We start from the raw sequence: 17,733 nt of genomic DNA, 5'->3' as shown, positions 1-17,733 counted from the left end.
GGACACGGGGGGGGGGCGGGGGGCGACGGTAGAAGGGGTACACGGGGGGTACACGGGGGGTACCGGGGGGGTAACCGAGGGGGACACGGGGGGATACACGGGATAGGGGCGTCCCGAGTGAACGGGGAGGAGATGGCAGTCCCCGGGGACGCACCGGAGGGCTCCGGGCGGGTCGGGCATCAGGGTGCGCCAGGGAAATCGAAGCACACGGAGGCGCTTCGGGGGCACCGCGAGGGTGCAGCGGGGCCCGGAGCCCGCAGCGCCGCCTGCCCCGGAGCCGCGGCTGCCCCCGCCCCGCGCCGCCCGCCCCGCAGCCCCCCAAGCCCCGTGCCGCCACTCGCCGCCCCGGCAGCGCGACTCACCGAGTGACCACTGGAGTGAGCGGGCACGGTACGGGCACCACCACCCGCAGCGCCCGCTCGTCCTGCCGCTCCAACGACTCCCGCCCGCACAAGTTTCCTTTCTCCGCCGAGGCGCCAACTTTCGTTTTCACAGGCACGGTCCCCACCCAGACCACCCCGGCCAAGCCCGGCCCCGGCCGCCCCACCGCTCCCGGGCGGCTCTCGACGGGTCCCGCCCCGTCTGGACCCCCCATTCCGGCCGGGGTGCCCTCCGGTACCCCCCGAGCATCCCCCCACCCTTCAGCCGGGTGCAGGAGTCCCCGGCCGGCGCAGGGGCGCAGGCAGGACCCGGCAGCAGCAGTGAGGGCAGGTGCGCTGGAGGAGAGCACTTTGTGCTGGTCCCGACAACCAAAAGCGGATTCCGCAGTCAAAAGTGGGGGCACGGCTGCTGCCCCATCCCGGATCCGACCAGGACCGAGCCGAAGACGGGCTCCCAGCAGCCCTGCCCTAAACAAGCATCCCATTTTACCCCCGTGCCCCTCTTTTCCCCCTCGCGGCATACCCACAGCTCAGCGCACTCCAGGGCAGGACCCAGAGTCCTGGCAGGTGTGTGGCTCCCGGACACCTGTTCCGCCCTTCCAGCGCCTGCGGCAGCAGGAGCTGTGCAGAACGTGCCCTCGGGCTGCGCTCGCTCAGCCGCACTGCCCCAGCTTGCTTTCGGTTTCTTTCCCCAGCACACTGAGCAACACCCAAAAGACAACTCCCCTTCCCACACAAAAGTAAAAAGCTTTCCCTCTGGAAGGGAGAGATCCCACTGACTTCATTAGCAGTTTCTGATTTATTGCACCCTCGATGTCCCGAGGGCTGTTCAGGGAAACTGAATTCCCGACCCTGCCTAGCCCCACCAGGTGCTGTCCCCATCGCACAGCCTGGTGCCACCGTGCCTGTCCCCCTGGCAGGGCCCAGGCCAGGGCCTGCACCCCAGGGTGACAGCCCAGCCCTGACCCAGGGCAGCGTTTGGCACAACACTCCACAGACAAGATAAGGATAAAAAAAGGTAAGGATAACTAAGGATAAAAACCAGTAAGGAGTTATTATTTATTATTTATTATTATTTAAGTTATTATTTATTATTTGTTATAAATAATAAATGATAAAGCCAACTCAATAATCAATTTTTGATTTTTATTTTTTTTTAATTTTGCGACCAGGATTCAGTCTCAGATAGCCACAATCAAAGGGACAGCGTTGAGCCCGGGATCGGCGCTGGGTGACCACAGATCTGAACTCTACCACTTTGGATCCCCTCTGTGCACAAATGCTGTCTCTGCAGGGCTAGTTTTATACGGGTTTTTTCACCTGGGGCAGAGTTTCTCCTAGTCTTCTCCTCGCTTCATATATTCATTTACTTTCCTTTTCTCCGTGCTGGGCTGGGCAAAACCTTTTCTGGGAAATGATGAATGCTGATTGTCGAGTTACAGGAACCTGGTATTGGGATGCATATTTTTGACGACTCTTACTAATCGAGTATGCATCTGTTGGGTGTCTCTGGACTGTCCCGGGAAAGGGCTCATCTCTGCACAGAGCCACATCTTTTTGTTTGCTAATTAGGTTTTTTTCTCTTCCCGGCTGCGGCTTGTGATTTTAAATCTTTAAGAATTTTTTGTACAAGCACAGCTTATTTAATTTATATTTTACACAGGAACGAATTATTCCATAACATATATCACAAGTACAATCCCAGATGTTTTCCCTCTCCTCAGCTGGAGGCTGAGCCCATGTGTCTGCTTGGAGGGCAGCACAGCAGCCCTGAAACAGCTTTGAGAGCTCCCCAAGTATCACCACTGGAGCATCCCAGAACATAAAAAAGGTCCAGAATTAAAAGAGTTGTTTAAAAAATGTCAGCAGCTCCCTGTAGGAAGGATGGCTTTGCACTGGTCACTGTGACAAGGAACAGTTTTGTCCCACAGCCTGTGTGGGGTTGGGCTGGCTCTGTTCTGTGCATCTCGGTGTGGGACATGGGGACAGTCATCCCCATGCCCAGGGTGGGGCAGGTGGCTCCCACGGAGGGTGCTGGTGTCACTGGGCTGGCACAGGACGTTCAGCCCAAACTGGTCTCGCTGGATGAGCCCGGTGCTCTTGGCAGTGCTCACGAAGGGCTCTGCCCTGCTGCCTCTCAGCTCTGCTGACCTGCACTGCTCTGGGACAGGGGAGGGGGAAGCAGAGTCAAAGCAAGGCTCATGTCCTGGCTCTGCCTGGGACAGAGGCAATGCTCTTCCCAGGAGCGGGCTCAGAGCTGTGTTTGAGTTCAGGATGAGGCTGCTGTTGATCACAGCCGGATGGTTGAGCTGCTGCTGAGCAGTGCTTCCAATAAGCCAAGGACTTCTCAGGTTCCCAGGCTGCCCGGGCAGCGAGGAGCTGGGAGGGGGCAGAGCCAGGAGAGCTGCCCCAGTGCCCAGAGGGATGTTGCAGAGCACAGGGCATGGTGCTGAAGGAAACACTGGGGTGATTTGGCCGAGGGGTGAGGGCCACTGCTCAGGGGCTGGCTGGGCATTGCTGAGAGAGTGGTGAGCAAGCACCCTGTGCATCACTGGCTTTGGATATTCCTGGATGGTTATGTCTCGGTTTGGAAAGACAGGTGCCTGCTAAGGAAGGCAGGAGCCTCCCCTGAAATGGAGAATGCGAACCACCCCACCCCCCCACCCCCTTCCAAATTGCTATAAATTTTAAATTAAGGGGCTCTCAGGCAAAAAATATGGGAGCAGGCAAAAAATATGGGAGCAGGAAATGAAAGTTCTTTAATAGGGAAGAAAATAAAAGGCTAAAATAAACAATGCAGTACACTAGAACAACACTGACAGAGTCAGAACCCAACCCGACACCCTGTTGGTCAGGGTGTTGGCAGCAGTCCAATTGGAATTGTGGCTGCAGTCCTCCTGGAGTGTCAGGTGTGGTTCTGCTGGAGCAGGGATCCTGTAAAAAAAGGGTGTAGTCTTCCTCTGAAGATCCAGTGGAAGAAGAGGCAGCTGCTGTTCCTCTGGGAAATCCAGTGAAGAAGCTGTGCTAGTATTCCACAATCTCCAGATTATATCTGGAGGAGCAATGCTTGGCTCCTCCCTTTGGGCAGAGCATCTCACAATGGGATGCCACAGTTCTTATCAGTCATAAGCAGATGTGGAGTAAAAATATGGGTGATTGGTGTTAGAAGTATTAACAGCATTGTGGGGCAAAAGCCAATAGGCTGAAAAACATTTATAAGGTATTGTAACCAGGAAATAGGGTGGCTTCTGACAGAATGGCATTGAGTTTTACATCTCTTATGTCTCACCCTTAATCAGGACTGATAATGGAATAAAATCTTTTAAAACACCTCTCTGTTGCCCCGTCTCTGAAAAGCTGGGAAAACCAGCTAAGGCAAGGGGAGAGGCTCACTTTTATTGGTGGCCCGGCAAGGAGAACCCCAGAAACCAGCACCCCAGCCACGATTCCATACTCTCTCACATAGAGGGGCACAAGGTCCATCCCTGCGAGAGAGAGAAGCCAGGCTCAGCTGTGGCTGTCCTGGTGGCACAGGGCATTTAGTGACAGTGCCAGCTCTGCGGGCACAGCCAGGCTGCACCTGGGTCTTGAGGAATCCATTCTGTGCAGGTCGCTGGGGCAGCTTTGGTGGAGCTGCAGGTGGAGCTCTGGGTAGGAGCCCTTGGAAGGGCCTGTTACAAAAGACCCAGGCATCAGTGGGCAGCCACATGATGGGACACTAAAGAGAGAGTGATGGGACACTTAGAGGCAGTGATGGAATGCTCAGAGACCTTGATGGGACACTCAGAGACCACCCCCAGACTTAAGCATGTCTGTGAGGGGATAAAAAGATAAAAGCTCATAGGCTCCTTTGTTCTGGATCCCTTCTCAGAAATACCCAACCTGGGCTGTTATTCTGTTATTTAGTTACGGCACGATGATTAAGTTATTTCAAGCATCTGGATGTCTGAGAATCTGCTATGGGAAACCTGGGGTAGAGCCGGTGAGGAGACCTGGTCTGTGTGACTGGGGCAGGGGGAGCCGTGAAGGGGCCTCTGTCCCAGCTCAGGGGGGCGAGTGTGACCGCCGAAGTGGCTCCTGGATGGCTGGACTGGGGGGACTTCCTGTTGCCCACTGATGCCCTCACTCTTAACCTGCCAGAGCATCCAGAAGATGCCAGCGTCGAACATGGGCACCACAGCCGGCACCACTTTGGGGATGTAATTGAAGAGAGAGGTGAGGTACACCAGGGATAGCAGGACCAGGCACCTGCGGGAGAGGGACCCTGAGCCATGGGCCCCCCAACACCCAGAGGTCCCTGATGCCCAGGGATCCCCAGCACGGGCAGCAGCCCGGGGGCAGGGACAGGGCTGGGCTGTACCTGTGACGAGCCCTCCTGTGGAGGTGCAGACCCCAAACCCACATGACGGGGAGGCTGGGGGCTGCTCCTGCCAGCTGCCCAAAGACCCCACCCAGGAGAACCACCCGCCCTGTCAGGGAGGAACACGAGCAAGCCCTGGCTTCCAGGACTGCACAGCAGGAAGGGAGGTGGCCCTCCACAGAAGGGAAGGCAGCCACTTGGACACACGCATAGCCCAGCCACCAAGGTGGGCTGCTGAGGACCAGGACACGAGCTCAGGGACCCGCTGGGGACAGCACAGCCTTCCACTCAGGATGTTGCAGAGTTCTCTCACCACACAGCCCCAGCAAGTGCCCTGCTCCCCCTCCTGCTACCCACGGGCCAAAGCTGCCCTTGATAGGGTATGAGGAGACGAAGGAGCCCAGGACATTGTTGACACCTGAAGAGACAAAGGAGAGAGGCTGGGGAGGCATTGCTGTGTTTGTGTTCCCATGTGCTCCCTTTGTGACCTTTTCCCACCTTCTGGCTGGGAGCTGGAGGCAATGCCTGGGGACTGGAAACAATGCTCAGGGCTGCAGACAATGCCCACCCACTGCAAGAGTGACTCACCCTGCTCCGGAAATTCCTGTGCTGTGTTAGGAAAATTAATCTACAAACACTAGAGGTTTATGTCTAAAAAGGAGACAGAGTCCTTTTACTTTATTTGAATAAAGGGAGACGCATGGGGTGTTCCCCTGGGATCTCTCAAACTTTTGAAGGACACAGCCTCTCTTTTTATTCTAATTTCCCGTCCGCATTTCCCTTCTCTTTCCCCATTGGCTGAGGTACTTGAGAGGTCCAGACTTCCTGATATGCCTGATACCAAAGACTTCCCTCTAATGTATAACCCTCCCTTTTAATTTTTAATTCCTATGGAATTTAGGGGTTTTTCTTCCCCGTTGTTTCTTTCATCTTTCAATGTCTAATTACATTTATCAGCAAACCTAAAGTTTATTTGTAAAAGCAAATATCTTTTTCCATTCATCAATCAGTGGAATCCTTCCCATTGTTTTTTATATCTCACAGAGCTAGTTTTATCTACCAGCAGACCCACAGCTTGTTTGTAAAGATAAATCTGCTATTCCTCTCAGCTGTGAGAGCATTTGAGGTAAGGGAGGGAAAGTTCAGTGGAGGCAGGACTGCCCAGATGAGGATATCAGGCAGCTCAGGGGCTGTGGGACACGTGGCAGTGCTGAGAGCCCCACCCCTGCCCTCCTGAGAAAGCAGTTCTTACCCAGAGCCAGCAGTTCCTGGCCAGGGTCAATCCTGTAACCTTTCTGCGAGGCTGAAAGGAGATGTTGGCGTGGCCTGAGGCTCCCACAGGCACCTGCCACGCACACGGAGAGAACCAGCAGTGTGGGCCCTCTCCCGGCACCCCTTGGGCAGAGGAGCACCCTGAGACAACACTCACATCCTGAGCAAATTTCAGCTGGGCACCCACAGGACCCCTCCTGCCAGCCCATGCTATGAGCTGGAGCCCAGTCCCCCCCAGTGCCCCAAAAGGAACAGCACCTTCCTCAGCACCCCGAGTCCTTGCAGAGACCCCCTGAGAGCACAGGCCAGGGCCCTGACACAGCCCTGCCAAAAGCCTTGGAGATGGCAATGGTCTCCAGCAGCCCCATGAGCAGCACCACAGCCAGCCCGACCCCCATGTCCTGGGAGGGAAGGATCCAGTCAGGGGGGCTGGGACCCAGCACAGGCAGGAGGGAGCAGAGCAGCCCCTGGGGAGCTGCCAGCGCCCACCTGCACCATGCTCTGGAAGGGGATGGTGCCAGTGGGCGCTGCCAGGGAGAAGCGTGGTGGCCGCAAGGCCAGCAGGCCCTGGGGGAGGCTGCCGCCAGTGACTTGGCTCCTGCCAGCCTGGGCTTTCCCAGTTTCAGGCTCTGTCTTCCCTGACCCAAAGAGATGAGCCCCCAAAAGGGGACCGAGCAGGGGACAGCTGACATACCTGTGGCAGAGATCCACACAATCAGGTAGCTGATCCTGACAGCCAGTGGTTCTGTGGGGGCAGCTTGGGGCAGGTGGCCCTTCATGGCCTAGAGCCCTGTCAGAGGCTCTGATTTGGGTTAACCACAAAGGAAGTGTGGCAGCCAGCTGAGCCTCAGGTCCCTGCGAGGCCAGCGAGGGGCTGCAAACCACCCTCAACTTCCAAATTTGCAAACCCACCATGCCAGAGAATCGCCCAGTGCCTCCTACAAGTGACCAGATCCCATGTCCTGGTTTTACTGGTGTCCTGGATGCCCCCAGCTGGTCACCAGAAGAGGGTGTGTTCAGCTTGGTCTGCTCCAAGCAGGGCGCTCAGGGACCGAGCAGAACCACTGGCAGAGGGTCCTGGGACCCCTTTGGGGCTCCTTCCCCCCAGCACGTGGCCCAGCCCAGCACTAAATATCCCAGCTGCACAGGGACACCATCCCCGGGGACCTTTCTGCCGCTCTCTGGGGCTGAGTTTCCTCCCACAAGGTGCCTGTCCCTGCTCTCACCCTTTTCCACCCCTCCAGACCTGACACTGACAATTCTGGACTTATAGTAGAGGTGGCCTTTGAGTCATAGAGAAATGCATGTGTATTGTACTTGAAGTAGTGTATGTAAAAGCTGGTTCTGTAAGTAAAAGAAAAGGGGAAAATATAGTAGAGGTGGCCTTTGAGTCATGGAAAAATGCATGTATTGTACCTGAATATCTGTATAGAGGCTTTTTCCCCGGGAGGTCCCGGTTGTCCTTGATGGGCTGCAGCTGCGATATCCTTAACTGGGCTGCAGCTGTGACCAATGAAGATAACTGGGATAAAAGGGGGCGGGTTAGCCAGGCGGGGAGGGCCTTGGAGGAGCCCTGAACTAAGAAAGAATAACATGCAGATGAAAGAGTCTGTGCTGAGATGATCTACAGCCATGGGAACGCACCAAGGAGGTATGGACTTTAGAGCTCTGATAACAACAGTATGGGACTCCAGAAATAGAACAACAACAATTTGGTGATCCCGATGTGATAGTTGGTAGAAAATAAGACAGCCAAGAGCTGTGGTGATAGTGGGTAGAAGATAAGAGAGCCAAGAGCTGTGACAGCTCAGAGCTGTGGATAGTTGGTAGAAGATAAGAGAGCCAAGAGCTGTGACAGCCCAGAGCTGTGGATAGTTGGTAGAAGATAAGAGAGCCAAGAGCTGTGACAGCCCAGAGCTGTGGGTAGTTGGTAGAAGATAAGAGAGCCAAGAGCTGCAAAAGAACATAGCCTTTGGGTCAAGGAGCTGTGAAAGAGTATGGCCTTGAGCAAGGAGCTATGTGTGTTATACGTGGCCTTTGAGTCATGGGGAAATATGGGTATTGTACATGGCCTTTGAGTCATGGGAAATGTATGTATTGTACTTGAATATCTGTACAACTGTTAACAAGTAAAAGAAAAGGGGAAAACATAGTAGAGGTGGCCTTTAAGTCATGGAAAAATGCATGTATTGTACCTGAATATCTGTATAGAGGCTTTGCCCTGGGAGGTCCCGGTTGTCCTTGATGGGCTGCAGCTGTGATGTCCTTAACTGGGCTGCAGCTGTGACCAATGACAATAAAAGGGGGTGGGTTAGCCAGTCAGGGAGAGCCTTGAAGGAGCCCTGAACTGAGAGAGAACAACATGCAGAAGAAGGAGTCTGTGCTGTGAAGATCTGCAGCCATAAGAACGCACCAAGGGGGTATGGACTTTAGAAATCCGATAACAACAGCAGTATGGGACTCTAGAGAACTAGAACAACAACATGGACTGGTTCTCCATCCCCTACCCTGCTTACAGCATCTTTGGCACCAGGTGGGTGCAGCTCACTGGAAAGTCTCTCCTGCCAGCTCTGGAGTTGGAGCAGCTGTGGGCCACTGCCTTCAGCAGCCAGAGCCACCACGAAGTGACCATGTGCTACCCCATGCAAGCCGTCCAACACTGACAATTCCAACTACAAGATGTCCCTAGGACTTCTACGTCTTGCTCACCTTCCAGAACCTGCTGAACCACACCAGGGTGGCGCAGCTGACGAGACCCTGCAGCAGCACTACCGCTGGGAGCTCTTTGACTGCAGCCATGACCCCATGAGGCTCTGCCCTTTGCTGCCAACACCACCTGGCCCCAGAGCACTGAGGGATTTCCCTTTATTGAGCTGCCCCTCAATAAAGCCTCTGGAGGATAAGGCTCCATTTTCACCTGGAGCTGAGCACACCCCTGCAGCAGCCCCCAGCTTGGAGGCAGCAGGACAGACCAAGGGCTGGAGGCACAGATGGTCCCAGCCTGCAGGCATCCCCCAAGCACACCTGCAGGGGAGAGGTGGAGCTCAGAGCATCCCCCAGGCTCCTCCTGGCTTCCTCAGAGCCCTGGGCAGGGCTGGAACCCACTCCTGTACCTGGCACATAGTGGGGTTGCTCCAGGTTGCTGTTGGGGCAGCCATCCCAGGAGCCCTCCACAACGTTGGATGGCTCATTCATGTTCTGGGAGGGAAGGAAAGGACAGGATGGCCTTGCTGCTGCACCAGGGCCCAGCAGAGGTGCAAGGCAGGAGCCAGGACCAGCAGCTACAACAGGGCCACTCACAAGCCACATGCCATCGAAGGGCACTTGTTTGTGGAAGTCCTTCACTGTGTTGGGCCACCACTCATGAGTGTCTGGGTTGGCGAAGTTTGGGAAGACTGTGGGTCCTGGCCAGACCTGCAGGAGGAAGAGCATTGTGGGAGCCCCCAGCCCCATACACCACCCCACCTTCCACCATGGCCTCCCAAAGGTTTCTCTCCCACTCTTGGGGTCCTTCTGTCACAGCCCCACTTGAGCCCTGTCTGTGGGCACTGGGGCTGCTCCCCACACGCACCTTCCTGATCAGGGGCTGCCCTGTGGCGTTTCGGATGAGCAGCCCTTGCTTCAGGCCCTTGTTGTAGGGCTTGTAGGTGCTGGGGGGCCCCGAGGTGCTGGTCCCAGCATAATGGAAGGGCACAAAGCCAGGACTTTAGCAGCAACAGCAGGGAACAGCCAGCTCTGCCTTCATCACCACCCTGGGGCAGCTGGACCTGTGCCAGCCTGCCTGTGCAACTCACCACAATCATGAAGTACCTCAGCCCATGGCTGTGGAAGTCCTGCACCATCTCCAGGTAGTACTTGAAGCTTTTCTTGTTGAAGGTGAAATCCCTCTTGTCATCTGCATAATCCAGGTTGTTCCACTTCCATCCTGTGGATGGAGGCACCATGGCTTGGACAGGAGCAGGGACCCCACATGCTGCTGTGGGACCCTCATCCCACAGGGCTCCCCACAGCCCCCAGGAGCAGCCTGGACCTCCCGGGGGAAACGGGCTGCTGTCATGTTGGCCACCACCTGCTGGGCGATGTCAGTGGAGGAGTAGCCCCAGTGGCACAGGTGGAAGCCCAGGCCCAGTACAGGGGCACGAAGAGGAGCCCTGGAGGGCGGAGGGTAGGTGCTGGCAGGGATGGCCCAGCCTTGTGCCACCCCAGAGCCCTGCTGTGCCACGTGGCTCACAGCATCCTGGCTGTGGCTCAGTCATACCAACCACATCCAGGTACTGCCACACCACACTCTTGGGGTCAGGGCCCAGGATGGTGTACAAGTCCAGGATTCCCAACGTTGTGTGCCAGGTCAGGGTCAGGCTGGCCTGCAGGAGCATGTCTGGGGAAGCACAAGTGCCAGGGGAGGAAGCTGAGAATGGGGACAGGGCCAGGCCCATGCCTGGCACCCCCACGGGACTCACCCATTGCGTTGCTGTTCAGCAGAAGGACACTGTGGGCTGAGCCATTGTCCTCCATCACCAGGTAGAAAGGGTGGGAGCTGTAGAGATTGATGTGGGGCTGGAGTAGAGCTCGGTGTGGTGCCCGTGAGGCTCTGCTGGAGACCCCCACACTCACCCGACCGCCCCCCATCTCTGATCAGGAGCACAGGCTTCAGGTGCAAACCCAGGGCTGTGCTCCCAAACTCTGTCAAGTCAGCCGAGCCCTGCCCTGAGCCAGAGCCCTGCAAGCAGCTGCCAGGCAGCACAGAGCTCTGGGGGGACAAAGCTGGGCCTGGGGACAAGGGTCCCATGGGTTTGTCCAGGGTTATGGCTGAAGCCCAGAGCTGAACCAGCTGACACATCTCCCCAGCCCCAGGAGAGGCCGCAGGGCCACCTCCAGGAGCACAGCTGAATCTCTCTCCTTTTTCCTCAGCCCCACTCTGTACTGTGGGTGCCATGTCCCAATTCCAGAGGATGACCCTGGTCCATGCTGTGTCAAGGAACAGCGGTGTCAGGTGCTCCCCCAGTCCCAAAATTAAATGGGAGGGCAGGGAGGTGGAGATATGCAGGAACTGGTCTGTGAAGAAAAGGGGTGAGACGATAGTGCTCAGCCTGTGGAGAGAAAGGGAGACTCGGCCAACAGCTGGGAGGGAGGTACTGAGCTGGGGCCACTGGTGCTGGGCAGGGATATAGATGTTCATCACCACGGCAAATAAAAACAAGTTTTGGCTGAGTTCTGGGATTCCTGGTTCCCTGCCCAGCCACTGAACTGCAGAGTGAATCAAAGTAAACCCGGACAGCCACCCCACTACTGTCCCTGGGCGGGCTGTGAGGCACGGGGCTGCTGCAGAGAATTCAGAGACATCAGATAGAGCTGAGGATAATTCTTTATCTAAACAAGTCTGTCATTTTAGGATTTTGTTTTAGTTGTTCTTGACTTTGCTATTCACCATGCTAAATCTGTGTGGATGTGAGATATACTGATTTCCAGTGGCTCAAAAAACACTTAGAAAGCTTGTAGTATTTACAAAGGACTTCTGGGCACTTCAGATCATTTTTATGGCATTGACCAGCTCCTGCAGATTTGAATGGCAAACTTTCTGGAAGTACTTGCTTAGTGTTTGTAAACAGCCATGGTCTGTTTTGTTTGCAATTTGCTTTGCCTAAGATAAGCATTTTCAGCAGCAGCCAGGGCAATCGGTGTTTTCAGAAACACTTTGGTTTGTTTACATGTACCATGTGAATGCAGAAGACTCTTCTCAGCTCACAGCCACCACAGATTTCTGAGGCTGGGGAAGCAGAGCAAGGAAGTTCATTACAAGGCAGTGTGGTGGTTGTAACGTGTCTGTAGCAACTTCAGCTAGGAAGCAGCTTGCTGGTAAAGCTGTCTTACCATGCACTCTTGACTGGAGGCCCATCTGAACAGTGTGTTTTACTTTATCTCTCCCTTGAGAACTCTCCTGCCATTGAGGCCATCATACAAAGGGGGAGAATGGCAGCCTTGCAAAGGGAAAATTACTGCAATGGAACTATGATATATTTTAAAAAACAAAACCATGATAAATATTTGTACTTCTTATAAAACGGTTAAAACTATGATTCCATCAGGATGCTCTAGTAAGTACAATTCCACAACAATTAAAGAAGGTTTCCTTTTTCTGCTGTTGATAATGCTCTGGCATGGGAACAGGATGATTTGGCTCAGGCTTTCCAGCAGTCAGCTAAGGATAGGAAGAAGTATGGATTAATAAAATTAAAACAGAAAAAATCTCGACGTTGTTAATTCAGTGTGATACATCTCATGGCCTGAAGGGGTTAATGGAAGGCATGGAGCTGCCAGGCAATTGTTTCTGCAGCCAGGTAGCAGCCACCAGTGACAGATGTGCAAAGCCATGGTGCACACTTCTGTACTTTGGCAATGCCCAAACTGTTTGTGTGTTGTCTATTTTGTTTTGCACTCTCCTGCTCAGCTGCCCACTTGAGCTGCTGGGTAGAGTCAGTTTTGCAATTGCCTCAATGTCCTTATCCCACTGCCAAAGGTACTTCATCACCAGGTATGCACTGATTTTGATGGGATTTAGCTGCAGTGTTGCTCCTAAGAGCTGCTTTTCCTCACTGCCTGAATTCATGGTCATAATGGTTTCTTTCCTGCTTGCTGTTATTATCGCAGAAAAAAAAATAATTTAACAACAACATCCCAGATGTAAGGACAGCCAGCAATAGCCACGAGACAGACCCAGGCAGGCCTGGGTTAGCAGGGGAGCTTGGCACGAGCTGTGCTGGCTCTGCAGCTAGAAATGGCATGTGAGGAAAACCAGCTGCTGGTCTCAGTGTGGATCCCAAGCATTTGAGGGGCTGGGTTCAGCTGTAACTCGCTTGGTATAGGTGAGGAAATGATAACACAAACTCTGGAGTAAATTGGATGGGCTTGTCAGAGCCAGAGCAGGCAAAGTGTTGCCATGGTTATTGAGCCAGCCAAAGAAAGAGAACACTGTTCACTCTGAAGTACAAAGGCTCAAGATGGCTTTGTGGTCCCTCACAAGGGCTGTGGGCAGAGATGAGCGTTCAGATTTGCTGCCTGCTGGCATTAGGGAATGCAAATCCAAACATGAAGATGAAAGCAGAGGGGTGACAAACTGCCTCAGGAACCACCTATCCTGGGTGATGCCTAAAAAGTTCTCCTGGGATTTCAGGCTGGTTGTTTCCTATTCTGCATAATGGGTAGGCTGAATGATTTTATTGATCCTCATTTATTTTTCAGTGGTTTGTGTTGTGAGTCCAGCCAGCTCAAGAACAGTCACAAGCCCATAAATAAGCTTCAGTGATTGATACAAAACTACCTTCACAGTGCACAATCTGCATTTTAGTTTTTAAAAATAGACAAAGTCAACTCTAATTAGTTTGAAGACATCTGAAGAAAGATTGGAGTGGATAGTTAAACAGTATAGAAAGGGGAGTATACATTTATTATAATTTTCAAGTGCTCCTTTTTCCCCATGTTTTAAAAAGGAAAATGAGAATTAGTTTCAATGCTATTTGTATTAGGGAAATTAGTCTTCTAAGTGTTACTCATACAGATGTGGTGTTAATCAGAATTCTTACTTTACCCCAATGAATCTGTTGCTTTGTGAGAGGAGGAAAAAAAAAGGGAGTGAGAAAAGAGGAAAGAAAACCAGTACAATGACACAGAAATTACTTGACTGCTGGGGGAATACAGTGCCTGTGAAGATGAGGAGCCGGCTTGAAGGATTTAGAGGGAAGGGCTGCAAGGGCAAAGAAAGTCCCATTAAAACAGAGATGCACTCTGGTGGGTCATTTTAATTTCATCTTGAGAGTAATTTTCATGCCATTTAGCCATAACCACAGCAGGAATGAAGAGGACTAACCACATTAAAATGACAGTGTCATACAAGGAGAGAGTGTGGCTTGTGTTCATTATATTTGATAACATTCAGTGATACAGTAGGCTGAGTTAATGCCATATCAAAGATTTGAGTATTTACAGAAAATTGTGGTATGCAACAGGAGGAAAAGGCTGTAGCACACTCATTCAGTGTCCATGGTACATTAGGAACTCATTAATTACAGAGAAGAAAGGATTTCTGGTCACAGAAAAACCTCAAAAAAAAAAAAAAAAGTGGGCTGGGATTGAAAACTCTCCTGAATTCTTAACTGCTGTCCTTAACCACAAGCCATGATAAGATGTCCCCTGAAGTTGGAGGGAAGCTCTTGAGAGCTGCACCTTTCTGCAGTTCAGGTAGCCAGCACCCAGAGGCACACACCCATGGACACCCTCCAGCACCTCTGCTTCTGGGGGGGAATGCTCATTTCTCTTTGGAACAACAGAATGTACACTTATGCATCTGAGGGAAGATATTGTGGATTGTCTTCTCCACATATAGCATGGCAAGGATTCAGTCATTTCATGGACATTCACCTTAAGATCTTGTAAGGTACATTAAGTAATACTAAGAAGAGAGTTGATGATGCTCATGTGTTTTCAAGTAAAGTTCCTGATGGTGGGAAACAAAATAATTCAGGAAGCACCAAAACATTCTGTGCTTCAATAGATTGGCATAGATCATAGTTGGATTTTTCCAGCTTTTAAGAAAAGGGAGTGAGACAAACACAGAGACACAGAAAAACCTGGTCAAATACCATTAATAACGGCAATAACCAGAAACAAACCTGGCCAGTCACACCAGGTCACAGGATACCGAGAAACTGCAGCAGCCTGGGACTTTGCAAAGAATAAGAATAAAAATCTGAGGGTTTGTTTTTACAAGCAGTCAGGCATCAATTAAAAATATTTCTTTATTGGATTGGTGCTTGAAAAATCACATGCAGACTGAAGCCAAGCTCATCTTGCCTCAGTAGTTAGTGAATATAATGCAGAAACAAACAATATCATGGATTTATAGAATTCAAACTCAGAAAATACTTTGGTTATATAATTTAATCTTGTGTATTTCATAGGTCAAATGCTAAAATCTGTGTGAAGCCAATATGACAAAGTTTGCTTAAAACATATCACCCAAGCAAAATCCAGCTGAGGTTTAAATATTTCAAGCAGCAGAGAGAATCCACCAAATCCATTATGGTGTTTATCCTATGACTAATTTAAATGCTACAAATACTGTATTTCTAATCTGAGTGTATTCCACTTGGGGTTTTTTGCTGCCAGATTCAAAAAACCTAGTTTATCATCATACTGGTTACATAAAGAAATCATGAATCAATTGAATACTGCCATATCAAAGTATGCAGTGAATAATGGAAGGCAAAATGAAAAAGAAATATATTTTTTTCCAAACAGAATATATAGACACAATTCTCAATTGATGCAATGAGCTAAGTAGTAATCCAGCCTCTGAGTCATCAAAATCTATCCATCACTTTTGATTTGCAGTCAGGGTGTAAAGCAATGATCAAACTGAGCTTTCTCTTGAGAAGTGATTCTCAGCAATCTCGTGTAAGCATGTCCATGCAATGTTACAGCAGAACAGCATCAGATTTGTGCTTCCCAGTCCTATTGATATGAGGAAGATGCTTTGTTTTCCCCCATCTCCAACCTGTGGACTCCTTGGGGTTGGGCACATGGCTACAACCAAAGAACATCTCGGAGGATCAGCCATTACATTGGGAAGCTCAGCGCCCTTAAAGAAGCAAAGAATTCAAATGCAAAGCTAAATTCACCTGCAGGTTGCTTCATCTGACTAACAGCTCACTCTTAGCACTGATTAGGTACGATACAACAAGTAACCACTGAATGTAGTTACAGGTGGGTACTTGGCTGGTATAGAGCCAGTTGCCAGTCTGAGCCAGACTTCCTGACCGTAATTTAACTCTAATAAAGCATTTCCAGTAATGACTCTGTCAAAGGTGTACTTGCTGTTATTCATATTTTCAGCCTGAAAGGTGAGTTTGTCTACCCCATCAATGACCAGATAGCCAGAAGCACGTGGGCTGAAGGATTCAATGGTATATTCAAAAACATAGACCCCCAGGTATGGAACATGGAACTTCCCAGTTGCTGGGGCAAATGAGGCGCCGTAGTTGACGTCCAGATTGTTAAATCTGATGGGTCCTGGAGTTGTCATTCCATATGTATGAGAAGCAAAAAAAGCCACCATAGGTGCATATCTGTATGATCCTTTTGAAAAATCTGGAAAGGAATAAAGAAAAATTTGAAGTGATGTTACATTGTAGAAAGGCAACTTGGACCAGCCAGAAGACCAAATGCAGATTTTCTGATGTCACATCATCCTTTGGATGACTGAACTTGAGCAACTGAAACACAGTATTCCTGCATAAACACATCCTACTATATTACATAAAAAGTAATTTTCTTCAGAATTAGTGCCAGGTGTATCCCCCAGAGAAAAATTTAGCAACAGCAAGGGAACTTGATGTTTGTCTATACTATGTTATCATTAAGGGAGCTTTCTTTCCACCTTACACCCCCTGCTAGTTTCCCCACTCCAGGATCTCTTCCATTGCTCATGTGAGTGAGCTGAAGCCAAGAATTGCAGCAGAAATCTTAGACAAACAGCAAGGAGGTTTAGCATTCATGATGTTAAATGAGGGAATAAAAGTATATGGTTTCTCTTCAAGCTGAGCCTGTACACTATCATTCCCTGCTTCTGTAAAAATGATTTCATTCACTATTCATATGCTGTCATGAGTAAAAATCGGCCAAATGGCTGCTGAAGGATGCATAAAATTCACATTTCATGTGGCCTGGGTGTAAATTATTTATTGTATTTATTATACTGAATAAGCATAATTTTCACTTTTTTTTTTCGTTTTGTAATCTTTCAAGGGGCTGCATCCTTTGCTGATGAAAGTCAGAGGCAGGCCTAAAATGACTCCTTGAGGCCACAGTCCCACACCTTCTGGTAGCTATTGGTATTTATAGAACATTCATGGCTGCATTGAAGATAGTATTTCCCAGTGATGCATTTTTACCTCCCCCTTCAAAATCCATAACATGGCATTCAAATGCATCTACTGCACACCCTCCCACTCTGCACATTTCACCAGGGAGCTTTCCAGCTATTATCACAGGTCCCAAACCAATTTAATCCCATCATCTGGTCATATTAGGAAAAGAGATCACGAGCTACCCATGGGGATTGATGTCTTGAGCACCAAAACACAGGACTCTGCTGCTTGAGTTGTCACTCGTTAAAGCAAAACGTGAGACCTCTGACCAGCAAATGCTCTGTAATTAGGCCCTGGGGCAGAGCCTGCACTGATCCTGGATTGCACTGCTAAATTCTGTACTTGCCAACACTCAGGGAATTGTCCTTCACCAGCTTGACGCTGCAGTTGACTCCTCCAAAGGGGTGGCGACAGGCGCAGACAAAGCTCTGTCTGTCATTGACACAGGTGCCTCCGTTCTGGCACGGGGAGCTGGCACACGCTGAGAGCTGCCCTGGGAAAGAGAGGAGCAAACCCAACAGCCTCAGCTGTAATGTCACAGCAGGGACACTTCCCAAGTAGGCAGTATTTTGGAAAGGCTCTTTGTCAATTCACAATTTCTGCTGAAGCTCTTGCTGAAGGCCAACTTTAGTTCCTGTCCAGCCTCCCTTTCCACCCAAACACAGCCCACCTGCAGCTATCCTCCAAGATATTCAAGATAACCTGTAAATTCTGAGCTCTGCTGGTCTCAGAGGGTCAGGCACATGCAGTAAGGAAGAAGAACCTCCAAAGAAGTTAGATCAGCTGCTCTTTCTGGACT

At 50.9% G+C, this 17,733-nt stretch overlaps 2 protein-coding genes across 2 annotated transcripts in view; both read right to left on the bottom strand.

Annotated features, from left to right (window-relative positions):
* Window positions 1–1,432: 1,432 nt before the first annotated feature.
* LOC139592568 (uncharacterized) lies at window positions 1,433–8,811 on the bottom strand. The gene is made up of 6 exons (XM_071432668.1): window positions 8,722–8,811; window positions 7,429–7,636; window positions 5,993–6,043; window positions 5,054–5,158; window positions 3,774–3,865; window positions 1,433–3,314 (listed from the first exon to the last, which is right to left on the bottom strand). The coding sequence occupies exons 1-6, from the start codon at window positions 8,809–8,811 to the stop codon at window positions 3,084–3,086; spliced, it is 777 nt and encodes a 258-aa protein (XP_071288769.1). The 3' UTR covers window positions 1,433–3,083.
* A 6,543-nt stretch (window positions 8,812–15,354) lies between these two features.
* The window catches only part of MMRN1 (multimerin 1), a 33,496-nt gene continuing 31,117 nt past the window's right edge, over window positions 15,355–17,733 (bottom strand). Inside the window, exons 8-9 of the mRNA XM_071432666.1 lie at window positions 17,281–17,427; window positions 15,355–16,155 (exon numbers count right to left, since the gene is read on the bottom strand). Coding sequence (XP_071288767.1) covers window positions 15,731–16,155; window positions 17,281–17,427 — 572 coding nt within the window. The 3' untranslated portion in view covers window positions 15,355–15,730. The remainder of the gene's footprint in view (window positions 16,156–17,280; window positions 17,428–17,733) is intronic.

Source organism: Agelaius tricolor, unplaced genomic scaffold (assembly GCF_023055355.1).
Source record: "Agelaius tricolor isolate 1412-34295 unplaced genomic scaffold, bAgeTri1.0.p SCAF_8, whole genome shotgun sequence".
Lineage (NCBI taxonomy): Eukaryota > Metazoa > Chordata > Aves > Passeriformes > Icteridae > Agelaius > Agelaius tricolor.
The sequence above is the reverse complement of the archived record's forward strand: the minus strand, read 5'-3'. Positions and strand labels throughout refer to the sequence as shown.

Coding starts and splice junctions, on each gene's coding strand:
- LOC139592568 (XM_071432668.1), bottom strand. CDS start 8,811: ATGGCTGCAGTCAAAGAGCTCCCAGCGGTAGTGCTGCTGCAGGGTCTC. Junction 7,637..8,721: donor GGTTCAGCAGGTTCTGGAAG/GTGAGCAAGACG, acceptor CCATGGCTGTAG/ATCATCTCAGCACAGACTCT. Junction 5,159..5,992: donor CCAGGAACTGCTGGCTCTGG/GTAAGAACTGCT, acceptor TTGTCTCTTCAG/GTGTCAACAATGTCCTGGGC.